The sequence below is a fragment of the Prionailurus bengalensis genome, chromosome E1 (assembly GCF_016509475.1).
Source record: "Prionailurus bengalensis isolate Pbe53 chromosome E1, Fcat_Pben_1.1_paternal_pri, whole genome shotgun sequence".
Lineage (NCBI taxonomy): Eukaryota > Metazoa > Chordata > Mammalia > Carnivora > Felidae > Prionailurus > Prionailurus bengalensis.
Genome location: NC_057347.1, coordinates 34,487,571 through 34,499,654, shown reverse-complemented (window position 1 = coordinate 34,499,654; position 12,084 = coordinate 34,487,571). Strand labels below are relative to the sequence as shown.

The following is a 12,084-nucleotide window of genomic DNA, read 5'->3' as shown; positions in this document are numbered from 1 at the left end:
AGATCAAGAGTCGCACGCTCTACCGACTGAGCCAGCAGGGTGCCCCGACACTGAGCTTCTTCAACCCATGATTGTCAAGTTTAGGACAGGTAGTGAGCGGACAGTATGGTGATGAAGAAATGAGACTGAAGTCACAGACAGGCTAAAGGTTCTCCCAGAAATAGCTAAGTGAACTCGAGAAATGAGGTCCTGATCAAAGACACTGCTCTCCAAGGCCCCATGCAAGCAAACCATACTCCTCTCTCCAAAGGTGCATCATCAGGGGGCACCTGGGGGGCTCAGTCGGTTAAGCGCCTGACTTCAGCTCAGGTCACGATCTCACGGTTTCTGAGTTCAAGCCCCGAGTCAGGCTCTGAGCTGACAGCGGAGGGCCTGGAGCCCGCTTCCAATTCTGTGTCTCCCTCCTTCTCTGCCCCTCCCTTACGCTCTGTCTCTCTCTCAAAAATAAACAAACATGTAAAGAAAATTAAAAAAACAAAAACAAAAGCAAAGGTGCATCAGCGGTGTTGCTGCAGCAGAGCAGGGCTATTCTAACCAGCTGAACAACTGGTCTCATGGCACAGGCTCTTTGGCGGAACCCTCCCTATTTCTGGCCTCAGGGGCCAAGACACACCGCCCACCTGCTGTAGTTCTGTCACGTGTCTCCCCTGAACGTCAGCGGGGCAAAGAAAACATCACTACCATCAGCCGGCAACAGGGACAGCGGAAAAGCACCTCAAGGTTTGCATGTTTCTCTGCAGGCCAGACTCTCCTTTACCCACCTCCTTCCACAGCAAGGTCAAACTGTGTGCTGGGGCATGCTTTAAAAGGCTCAAGACACAATCTAAGAACGTAAAAACTCTGGTCTGGTTTTTACATTTAAAAACGTTATGCTAGGGGTGCCTGGGTGGCTCAGCCGGTTAAGTGTTCAATTGTGGACTTTGGCTCAGGCCATGCTCTCTGGTTGGAGAGTCTGAGCCCCGTGTCGGGCTCCGTGCTGGCAGCATGGGGTTACAGAACACAATGGAAACCGAGCTCCCAGAACCAACGACTTACCCATTCGGAAGTCAATGTAGCCCTCTCCTCCACTGATGACGAGCATAGACTTCAAGGGCGTCTGGCTGCCAGGCTCCTGTGCAGATGGCCCTGCTCTGTCACCTGTTAGATCTGTGCCACCACTGCCACTTTGTGGACTGACGACTTGACCTATTTGTGCCAGAAAAGAAGTGACTATTACTTATCACGGACTGGGGTGGGGGAAGGCTCATTTTCTCTGAATATTTTCAGAAAGTTGAATAAAAAGGTAAATATATTGTGATACAACCAAAGTATTGGGAATGCCAGAAGCCTCTACGTGATCAGAAAACACCTATAAGAGTTATAAGAACCCAATTTGAAAATCTAAGTAGAGCCATTTTGCACCAAAGCAGGAATGGATCCAAATCCATTATGAGACCTGTGTATGGCCAGGCAGGTCTTAGCTGCCTGCTTCAGAGTATTACAATCTACATCGTTTGATCTGAGGGGCTCCAGAAAAGGTACATGTGAATTTGTGTTAAGACACTGGAAAAGGTCTTCAACTTAAGTGCTATGAGTTTGGATATTCATAATTAATATTTCAAATATTTCAAATCCATGGTTTTCCTCTCATATTTAAGAAAAATATATCTTATTTGTAATTTAGATTAGGCAAATAAATTACTAGTACATGTGCCATTTACTCTAAAGTTTAAGTTGTAAGGTCGAATCTTTGAGCATGAAATGGGACAGAAACCCTAGGGGGAAAACTTCCAGGCGTGGGTCCTGCTTGCAGGTGGTCAGTCACATCAGTTTAGTATCGTCAGTGGACAGAACATTTGTCACCGGATATCACCACTACGCCTCTCACCTACATGGTGCTTTATAGTTCTAGAGCACTTTCATTAATTTTCACCACAAGTGAGGTCAGCAGAGCAGAGATCAGTCACATCCACTCAGGAAATGAGGACCAGAGGAGCACCTGGGGGGGGCTCAGTTGGTTGAGGGTCCGATTTCGGCTCAGGTCACGATCTCCTTGTTTGTGAGTTCGAGCCCCACGTTGGACTCTGTGCTGACAGCTCAGAGCCCGGAGCCTGCTTCAGACTCTGTGTCTCCCTCTTTCTCTGCCCATCCCCTGTTTGTGCTTTGTCTTTCTCTCTCTCTCAAAAAGAAATAAACATTAAAAAAATTCTTAAAAAAGGGGGCGCCTGGGTGGCTCAGTCGGTTAAGCAACGGACTTCGGCCCAGGTCATGATCTCACAGTTCGTGAGTTGGAGCCCCATGTCAGGCTCTGTGCTGACAGCTCAGAGCCTGGAGCCTGCTTCTGATTCTGTGTCTCCCCCTCTCTCTTCCCCTCCCCTGCTCACGCTCCATGTCTGTCTCTCAATAATAAATAAACGTTAAAAAAAAAAAAAGTTAAAAAAAAAAAAAAAGGAAATGAGGACCAGTCACAGAGGTTAAGTGACCTGCTCAAGAGAACTACGTGAGCAGCAAGGCAGGGACCCCTAGCCTGCTGCTCTTTGCCACAACAGTGCTACAGGCACCCGAGTGTGTTCTCCATCCCTTCCTGCACACAATTCTGATGACAGGGGCTTCCTTCTAGCCATCTCCTTTATTCGGCCAGGACCATTTCTGGAACCCTGCGGTGACAAAATAGTACCACTGCTTTTCAAAAGCAAGCACGTCTCTTACATAAAAATCAACAAGTTCGTCTTGGGGGAGAGAGGAGAGATTCCAAAGCAATTTCATTTAAATATCCCTATAGTGCTTTATCCATTATAAAAAACCTCCAATTATACAACTTTTCATATAATATATTGGAATTATCTGTAATACCAGTACTTAGCATTAGACTAGATAGTGGACCAAGGGATAGAAGAGATGATTACATGCAACTTCTCGACAGAATAATCTAACCCACCTGGGACTGCCACAAAGAATTTCACTGCGTCCCGGTGCCCGTGGAAGCAAAGCTGGGCATGTGCCATTGAACAATAGGGTATAAATGTCCCTGGAGTCACTTTATCGCTGTTTTCATCACCATATACACGGATTACACTTCCAGGACGATTTCCTGGTGCTCCTGAGGTTTTATTTGCTGCAACAGAAAAACCAAATACCAAATATTTCCCCCTAGGAAACAGTGATGATGCAGGATGTTACTGGTTAATCCTTATGATATTATCTAAAAGCTACAGCCAGTTGAGATAAAAACAAGGGCAGCAATGCCAACTCAAGACAAAGCTGGGAAAAAAAAGATAATATAGCATGCTAGTTATTTTTAAGTACCTCAGTAAATGGAGTAGGGGATTTTGCCAGTCTAGCAATAACTAAGCTTACTTTTTAAACATATCTATTAATTAAAAAAAAAAAAAAAGGCAACATTAAAAAAAAACCCAGATTTGAATCTTAGGGATGTCTATTTTATGTTGTTGTTTTTTTAATCCCCATTTTAGAAGACTAACCAGTTACACCGTTTAAAGTAAATTTGTATATTTTTCAATAAAAATTTCATAGTCTACCTTCTGATTTTTCTCCCCTGTGGTAAGAATATCTCTCTTGGGGGGTGGGGGGTGGGTGGTAAAAAGCTGTGTTTAAAGGATCCAGCCACGACAATAAGGTGGCTTTTATTTATACCAGACTGGTGGTTTGCTGCATTATTTTAGAACAACCAGACTCACAAAACATCCCCATTCCATGGGCCAGTAAGTGAATGAAAGAAACATGGCTGGTAACAAGAGTAAACAATGGAGATTAATGACAGTTTTAAGAGATGTTTCGTGTTTTTACTGGAAGGAAAACAAAGTCCGAAAGAAAGTTCAGCTGCAACAAAAGATGATAAATACACTAAGCCGCTGAGCAGTAGTTTGGTGGCCGTGTAACAAATATTAAAAAACAAAACGGACAGGACACCTGCTGCGATGCAGTGACTGCGAGTGGATGGCATTTGAGAACATTCAAGAGGGCATCTAGAGCCAGAGGACAGCCTCCCAGTGGCCATCAGAAGCCAGGAAGAAGAGCTGGGTTCAGGATCTGCACTTACCCCTCAGCCCCAGTAAGCGTCCCTGGTGGAGGATTACGGCTACAGTGAGAGAGGAGGAAAGGGACATGGAGAGGCGCACGGCAGGGGACAACACCACCATGAGCCTCCACTCTCGCGGCTTCTCTTCCAGCTGCCAGCTTGGCACTCCAAGCCCCTGACTACACTAACAAAGTCCAGCTTGGTATAATACCAACATGAAAAGTTCTTACCAAAGCCTCTGTAGAATATCTCTGCTCAAAAAGGACAATTTGATTTACTGGGATTTTGCCTTTCTTAATTATAAAGCAATTTCAAAGAACAACTTAACAGAGAGCACTTTCTAAATGCTATTATTTCCCCTTTTCCTTTAAGAAATCCTGTTCAAGCGGCACCTGGGTGGCTCAGCCGATTGAACGTCCAACTTTGACAGCTCGGGTCACGATCTCGTGGTTCGTGGGTTCAAGCCCTGCATTGGGCTTGCTGCTGTCAGCATAGAGCCTGCTTCAGATGCTCTGTTCCCCACCCCTCTCTGCCCCTCCCCTGCTCACTCTCTCTCTCAAAACTAAAACTAAATAAACATTTAAAACAAAGAAGAAGAAATCTTGTTCAAATGGCTTTGCTAAAATGGAACTGTCTTTTACAAAGAACTGAAATGAACTCATGTAGGTTTATAAGTAATTACAGAAAAGACTGCTGGGATTAAGAATTTAGATTCTTCAGAGGCACGTGTATGGCTCAGTCGGTTAAGTGGCCGACTCTTCAGCTCAGGTCATGATCTTGCATTCTGTAACGATGGTGCAGAGCTTGCTTGGGATTCTGTCTCCCTCTCTCTCTGCCCCTCCCCCTCTTGCTCTCTATCTCTCTCTCTCTCAAGTTAAAAGAAACAAAAAAGAAAAAGAAAACAAAAAAGAATTAAGGTTCTTCAAAAGCTCCAGATAGACCACCTTCCACACCTCCTGTCTGCCCCCTAAAGAAAGGTAGGGAAATTCTGGGATGTTAGTGTGTGGACTTAGGGCACTTGTTTTCAAAACATTCCCTGCCCATGAATTCTGTAACACAAAAATGCTCACTGGATGAATAATCAATGTAATGGAACATAATATGAAAAACATACAATGTATATACTTTGTTCACAAAAGTAACAATAATGAAACATAATCTAAAAAACATACAATGTACATTTTGTTCACACCATTTACACATACAGGAGAGAAGGCTTGTCTCCAGCATAAGTGCTTGCTTGCTGACCTTAGAAACTTCCCACAACATTTTCTAAACCTCAAATAAACCGAGTAGAAGTAAAGTAACAGCTGGAGAGATGAAACACCAGAATGATTCTAGGCACTGGTTCCGGATATTGATGTATTAACACTGGAAGAAAGCCGGACTCGAACCTTCTTCTAAAGGAGGAAATAGGACTGGGATTCCTGAATTGAGAAAAAGGAGCTTCTTGCAATGCAACGTGTTTAGTTACAAATGTTGGTCCCGATGCAGGGACACTGGTATTCGCTACAGTTTATAAGTTTTGTATAAGTCACGAAAGGACAATAGTTAGGTCTTTGTCACCGGCTTGATTTTCTGAATTACCACAGATTTGCCAATGCCAAAACCATTCCTTCTGCCTGAATTCTGGACACAACTACCTCCTGCAACTCTTCTGTCTGTGCTGTGGCATTCAGCTAAAAATATACTTACTTTCTGTCAATGGGATGGAGATAATGACACCATTTCCTGTCCCCACCCACAAACGATTGCAAGACACCATAAGAGCTGTGATCCTCACAAACGAGAAGCCCAGTTTTCCAGTACCTGTAGAGCAGGGGGGAAATTTTTTATTGAGAAACTAGAGCAAATGATGTTTTCGGTTCCAAGTCCCTCACAGAATGGCTGGATTAACACAAGAGACGGGAATGTCGACCAGAGCCGGTTGGAGGTTTCCTGAAGGTGCACATCAAAGCACATTTTCAATGGGCTTTACAACACCTGTCTGATAATTCACGGTTAATGAAAAAAGAAAATTCAAAAAGTGGCTGACATCACATTACCATCCAGAAAGAAAATTCTGTTGATCAGGAGGTAGGACACAAGATTTAATTAGGGAGCTGCAAAATCCAAACTCCAAACCAAACCCAAAATAAAACAAAACACAGTGGGGCACCTAGGTGGCTCAGTCGGTTAAGCAATCAACTCTTGACTTCGGCTCGGGTCACATCTAACAGTTCGTGAGTTGGAGCCCCACATTGGGCTCTGTGCTGACAGTGCAGAGCCTGCTTGGGATTCTGTCTCCCTTTCTGCCCCTCCCCCTGCTCAATATCTCTTTCTCAGAATAAGTAAAAATAAACTTTAAAAAAAAATTAATAAAACAAAAAACAACTCAACAAAAACAGAGTTTGCTAGATTGGAAAATCAAATGTCCTTTGTTTTTATAAGCTATAAGAGTTCTGCTTTGCCTTAAATTTCCTTGCAGAGATAAAAACAATCTTAGTCAAAACGTGTATTCTTTCCTTGTTTACATACTTCAATTCTGCAGCAGTTTAGAAATTTTAGGTACCACAGACACATAATGTAGGGAGATGGGATGTACTTTTTCATTTGAAGGGAATTTCTACAACTGATCTTATTTTCTGAGACTTGAAAGAGTAACTCATAAATAGGTAATAATACATTGAAGACAAATAGCATTTAGTCACTCACAGGATCTACTTATAGGAACCGAGAACATGATCACAGAGTGTTAGAAGTTACAAGGAGCCTTAACGACCATTCAGTCTAAGCCAGAGATCTTTAACGTATAGTCATAGTATACCCTGAAACTGGCTTGTGTTTATGACATTCTTAACCATCACAGAGTGCTAAATTAGGCTACAGCAGGTAACAAGCCAGCGATGGTCCCTGCCTTTCATGGGCTTATGGTCTTTGGGGGAGAGAGACAATGAACAAGAATCAAATAGTAAATAGTATTGGTGCAACCACAATAATGATAATCCCATGAAGAAAAAGTAGGAAGAGGACCTTAAATCAAATTAGAAGATCAGGAAAGGTCTGTCCTGGATGTGACATGTATGCTATGACCTGAAAGCCAAGTAACAAGGGGCCAAAAAGAACTTCTCAGGCACAGTATAATAGCACACGTGGGGGACCTGAAATGGGCAAGAACTTGGTGAGCTTGAGAGTGGTCCAGGCCATGGGACCAGTTCTTCGTGGTGGTGTCACAAAACATTACCTCATCTAAAGGCAGGAATATTCTGGAAGTGGCTGGCATTACATAAGTATGTCATGGTGGTCTTTGCACATTGGTTACTACGCAGAGAACAGACTGGAGTGGAAACACAGAGACCGGTTAGGAGGTTCATGGATATCCAGGGGGGTAAGGAAGACAGCCTGGCCTACAGGGATGTGATGGTAGAGATAAAGAAGTAACTGATTTAAGGTATTTTTGGAGGCAGACTTGACCAGCTCCCAGTGATGGATTAGGTGTGGGGAACAGAGAGGAGTCAAAAATGATCCCAAGTTTCTGTCAAGGACCACGGGGCACATGGGGCATCTGCCTGGCATGTCCAGTGATAATGGCTCACTAGTCCTGAGGCAACTTATTCATTGGCTCTACCTAGCATCTGAGACCATTTAAAAATAAAACATTTTCTCCAACCGATAAAGATAGAATGCTTTGGAAGCTTACCTAACATTTTGCTTACATAAGGCTCAATGTCCACATCCTGTAGGTGTTGATAAGTATGTGCATGATAGAGACGGAGCGTGGAATCCAAACGAATGGAGACCCACACTCCGTCCCCCACCCACGCAAGCTGCCGCACCTGGCTCTCCTTCCTGGGGTGCGCGTCAAATGATTTCTAGGAAAGATTGTTCAATCACAATGTTACTTTGATTATGTAAGAGTTCGTGTTTAAAAACTGAGCTAATTTACACAACAATTTGACAGACTGAATATTTTAAAAGAGGAGCCTAAATAGCATTTACTAAATAAATGTGATTACTCTTACATACACACTTTTCTTACTCCAGACTACAAAACAAAACAAAGAACAAACAACGGGTGCTAGATTTCAGCACTGTGTAGGGATCAACTTGCGAAAGGAATACTGGCATATCCGGACTCTGTAACAAGTCCAACAAAAAGGCTGAATTTGATCTCAGGATTTTGTATTGTCGTAAAGCAAAGCATGAAGTAAGCGCCTATTTATAATTAAACAAAAAGGAACCTACAATGCTGCCTGTGCGTGTGTATACCTGCATGGAGGAAACGGATTTGGGGGTAAAGAAACCCACCAAGTGATTAACTTTGGGACTTCTAGGGAACAGAATGGGATTGGGAACAAAGGAATAAGGACTTTGACCTTAAAATTTTCCTGCTATTTTCCTTTTTTAAAAATTATTAGAATGAATTTACGTATTGTGGCCAAACTTGTAAGAAAGCAATGCCGAGAGGTTTTTATTTTCACAACAAATTCCCACTGCAATCTTATTTCTCAGTCTAGGACACCTAGAGAGGGGTCTGCCTGCATACATGTGGGGCAGCGGAGCCTGGAGAAGCCTCGTCCCAAACAACCCACACAAAATTAAACCTATCAAGAACCCTGTGTCCAAATCATACACATATGTATCCATAGATATTCAGACACACATTTAAACATTCATGTGTGGGGGTGCCTGGGTGGCTCAGTCGGCTGAGCAGCCAACTTCGGCTCAGGTCGTGATCTCATGGTTTGTGGGTTCAAGCCCTGTTTCAGGCTCTGTGCTGACAGCTCAGAGCCTGGAGCCCGCTTTGGATTCCGTGTCTCCCCCTCTCTCTGTCCCTCCCCTGCTCATGCTCTGTCTCTCTCTCTCTCAAAAATAAATAGAAACGTTAAAAAAAATTAAAATTAAAAAATTAAAATTAAAAAAATTCATGCGTGCATCCTCCTTCCTAAAAAAACAAAACAAACCACTTCCCACCACAGTCGTAAGTGGCAAGAGAGATGAAGTAACACAGAAAGCTAAGGTGTCATCCAATATCATCACTCAAGCGTCCTAAAACACAGACTCAGAAAACAGTTTCTGAAGAATCTAAAAATAATTAGAGTCTTAGTGTCTCCAGAAAATACGAATTCAGTAAGTCCCGGAAGCATGCATGGGTTCACTTACCTCTATTTTCATAGCCTTTGGCTGAACCACATAGATTTTGTTCCTGTAGCCACACCAGACTTTGTCATGGACCACAGTCATGCACCGAATAGAATGGTGAGGCCGTCCAAGGTCCAACAGGTGGTAGTTTGACAAATCCCACTGCCCATCTTTAAAACAAGAAATGGATTATTAGTTAACGCACATCACCTTTTCCTCAATTTTAACACAAGAAACATTCTATTTGCGTGAATTGATAAATTTATTGATGAAGCACCGCAAAATACCATGTAGTCACTTTATCTTTTCTTTGCAGAGACGGACTCTCATTCTGTCTACTGCAAAGTTGGGAAAGAGATGTCACAGGTCATCTGGTCCCGTGAGCCACCTGGTGCCTGGATCTCCACACTAACAACAGCAGTGATGGGATAAATCAGCAGTAAGTTATCTGCTTATAATAATAGTTTCAGAATTAGAATGGAATAATTATTATTCCATATTATTCCACTAAGAATTATTATAATTCTTTGGATAATATCTCTCTCACTCACTTGCATTTTGATGTTTCTTGGGTAGATGTTAAGGACAACTTGTTGCTAACACTTTAGGAATTACGCACATAGTCATTTAGTGATGACAGAAATACAAATGGGAATCAACCACTGTAAGCTTGCTTTGTAGACCTTGCTTGAACTATTTCAGTGAAAGAAAACATACTGCCTCACAAAGCAGCTGCTGCATTTTGCAAAAGCTATGAATTGTCCAAAAAAATATTCCCCATGCCTGACTAGCTCAAGTCTGCCTCCTTGTATATAATCACCCATTAGTCTGTAGTTTTGCCCAATGGAAATAGAATAATCCAGTCCCACTTTTTTTGTTACTGCCCTATGTTTTCTCCTCTCAAAATTAATCATTCTTGGCATGTGCTCTGTACACATCCCAGTTTACAGACCCTTCATCCTAACTCTGCCTTGTCCGTGTTCCTTTAACATGTTGTTTGTCCACCAGAGTGGGGCAGGATTATCACCAGCCCTGTCCTGCACATGGATTTCTATGAGGCTTAATATGTTCAGTAACTCAGGGGCATCCGGGTGGCTCAGTCAGTTAAGTGTCCAACTCTTGGTTTCAACTCAGGTCCTGATCTCACGGTTTTTGAGTTCGAGCCCCACATCGGGCTCTGCATTGGCAGCTTGGAGGCTGCTTGGAATTCTCTCCCTCCCTCCCTCTCTCTGCCCATCCCCCACTTGTGCTCTCTCTCTCTCAAAATGAATAAATAAACTTAAAAAATAAAAAGATGTTTAGTAACTCATACTAAGTTTGTGGTCAACCGTTAGGTACTTTTCATTCTTCAGACATGTTGCCCCCCTTTTTACTCTTCTGAACCCCAATGCAGAAGTTTATATTTAAACATATTACATCATGTATTTTGTCTGTTTTCTTAATATAATTTTGGATTCAGCTTGCCAAAACATTTACTACTACATTTTTTCTAAGCTTTCGTACTTATTAGCTGACTGTGGTGTGAATAAAAGCCTCTGTGCCTCCACTTTCTTCACCTATGAGGATGACAACAGGACCCTCCTCAGAAGTTGCTGTGAGGATTAAGCTCACACAAAGTCTACAAGGGTCGGAACAACGTAAAACTGAGCACCCTCACTCTCTGACTATATGGAGTCATTAACCAGCAATCTCTAGGGACCGGTTACAAAGACACCCAAACATCATCTACCCCACATTTTCCCAAGCCCAGAAAGATAGGAGACTTTGGGAAAAGCCCTGCTAAAATCTGAATTCAGTGTATCTATGTTTATAGAATATTCTCCTGCTCTAGCAATCTAATTTCTACCTAGAAAATGAAAGATCATTTTGGCTGATACATGCACCAAGGAGTTAGGAAGTATCGCAGGCTCAATTCCCTATTTTCTTTAACTTAAGGCAGGTTTCTGGACCTCCACCAGCCCCTGTCTGCTGATGACAGATATACTGGTTGTAAAAAGAGGAAGGATATAAATAACATGACATGAAAATGATTACACCATATCCAATTAAAAACTTAAAAACTTTCCAAATCTAAGTGGTCGTAAATTAGTGTTTAAAATATTGAAAAAGAGAAAGCATTTCCTCTCCCTAAACTTCTCCTAATTAAGTATACTAACGAGAAACAGGTGCCTCCATATCACATTATGCAAGAGCACCTTGAAACGATAAACTATATGCACGCACATATCTACTAAAGTCATACACTGTTAGCACTCAGTTTAAACCCTTACTCTTTCTCCTATTAAGTATCATTTCTTTAAAACAGAGCTAATCTGCTAGAAAATGCTTTTGCAAAGCAACAGATTAGTGCACACTCTATATTCGTAACAACTCACCAGCTCCTCTGTGAAAGATTGCGAGGGTGCCGTCAGCCAGGGCCACTAACACAATCCCTTTCACATGTCTGCGAACAGGAAACGGGGTTTCAGAGCACTCCGTGTGGGAATGTGGGAAGTGCCACATGCTACTGAGCTAGAAGTTCAGAGGCTCTCAGAGGGCCAACCCATGATAGACAAGGAGCTTACACCAGAACCCAAATAATACACTCTTTTCTATTTTTAAGTAATTTCTACACCCAACGTGGGGCTCAAACTCACAACCCCGAGACCAACAGATTGAGAAAGTCTTGCTATGAAAATGTCAGCTGAACTAAATAAACAGCCTGTGTGGTGACTCAGTGGTTTTACTTTCTGGCCCAAGCTTCTCTCACTGCAAAAGGTTCACAGACCAGAGACAGACTCCTTGAGTGGACTTTGGAGTTTTTGATAGTCAACATATGGAAACAGACTAGTGAATCAATGCCCCAATCAACATATTCACAAAGTACAAAGTATAAAAAGTATCCTAAAACAAACATAAATAGGTTCCAGAGTACTAAAGAGCTCACACTATGGTGAGGAATCAAC

General features: G+C 42.5%; 1 protein-coding gene across 13 annotated transcripts in view; it reads right to left on the bottom strand.

Moving 5' to 3' along the window:
• Positions 1-12,084, bottom strand: part of SPAG9 (sperm associated antigen 9) — a 134,027-nt gene that overhangs the window by 4,231 nt on the left and 117,712 nt on the right. For 8 of the 13 annotated variants that reach the window (XM_043584048.1, XM_043584045.1, XM_043584047.1 and 5 more), the window contains 7 exons: positions 11,515-11,582; positions 9,161-9,309; positions 7,698-7,869; positions 5,714-5,827; positions 4,040-4,078; positions 2,918-3,094; positions 1,036-1,185 (listed from right to left, as the gene is read on the bottom strand). In XM_043584048.1, coding sequence (XP_043439983.1) covers positions 1,036-1,185; positions 2,918-3,094; positions 4,040-4,078; positions 5,714-5,827; positions 7,698-7,869; positions 9,161-9,309; positions 11,515-11,582 — 869 coding nt within the window. The remainder of the gene's footprint in view (positions 1-1,035; positions 1,186-2,917; positions 3,095-4,039; positions 4,079-5,713; positions 5,828-7,697; positions 7,870-9,160; positions 9,310-11,514; positions 11,583-12,084) is intronic. The other 5 variants (XM_043584050.1, XM_043584049.1, XM_043584055.1 and 2 more) reach the window with 1 other exon arrangement.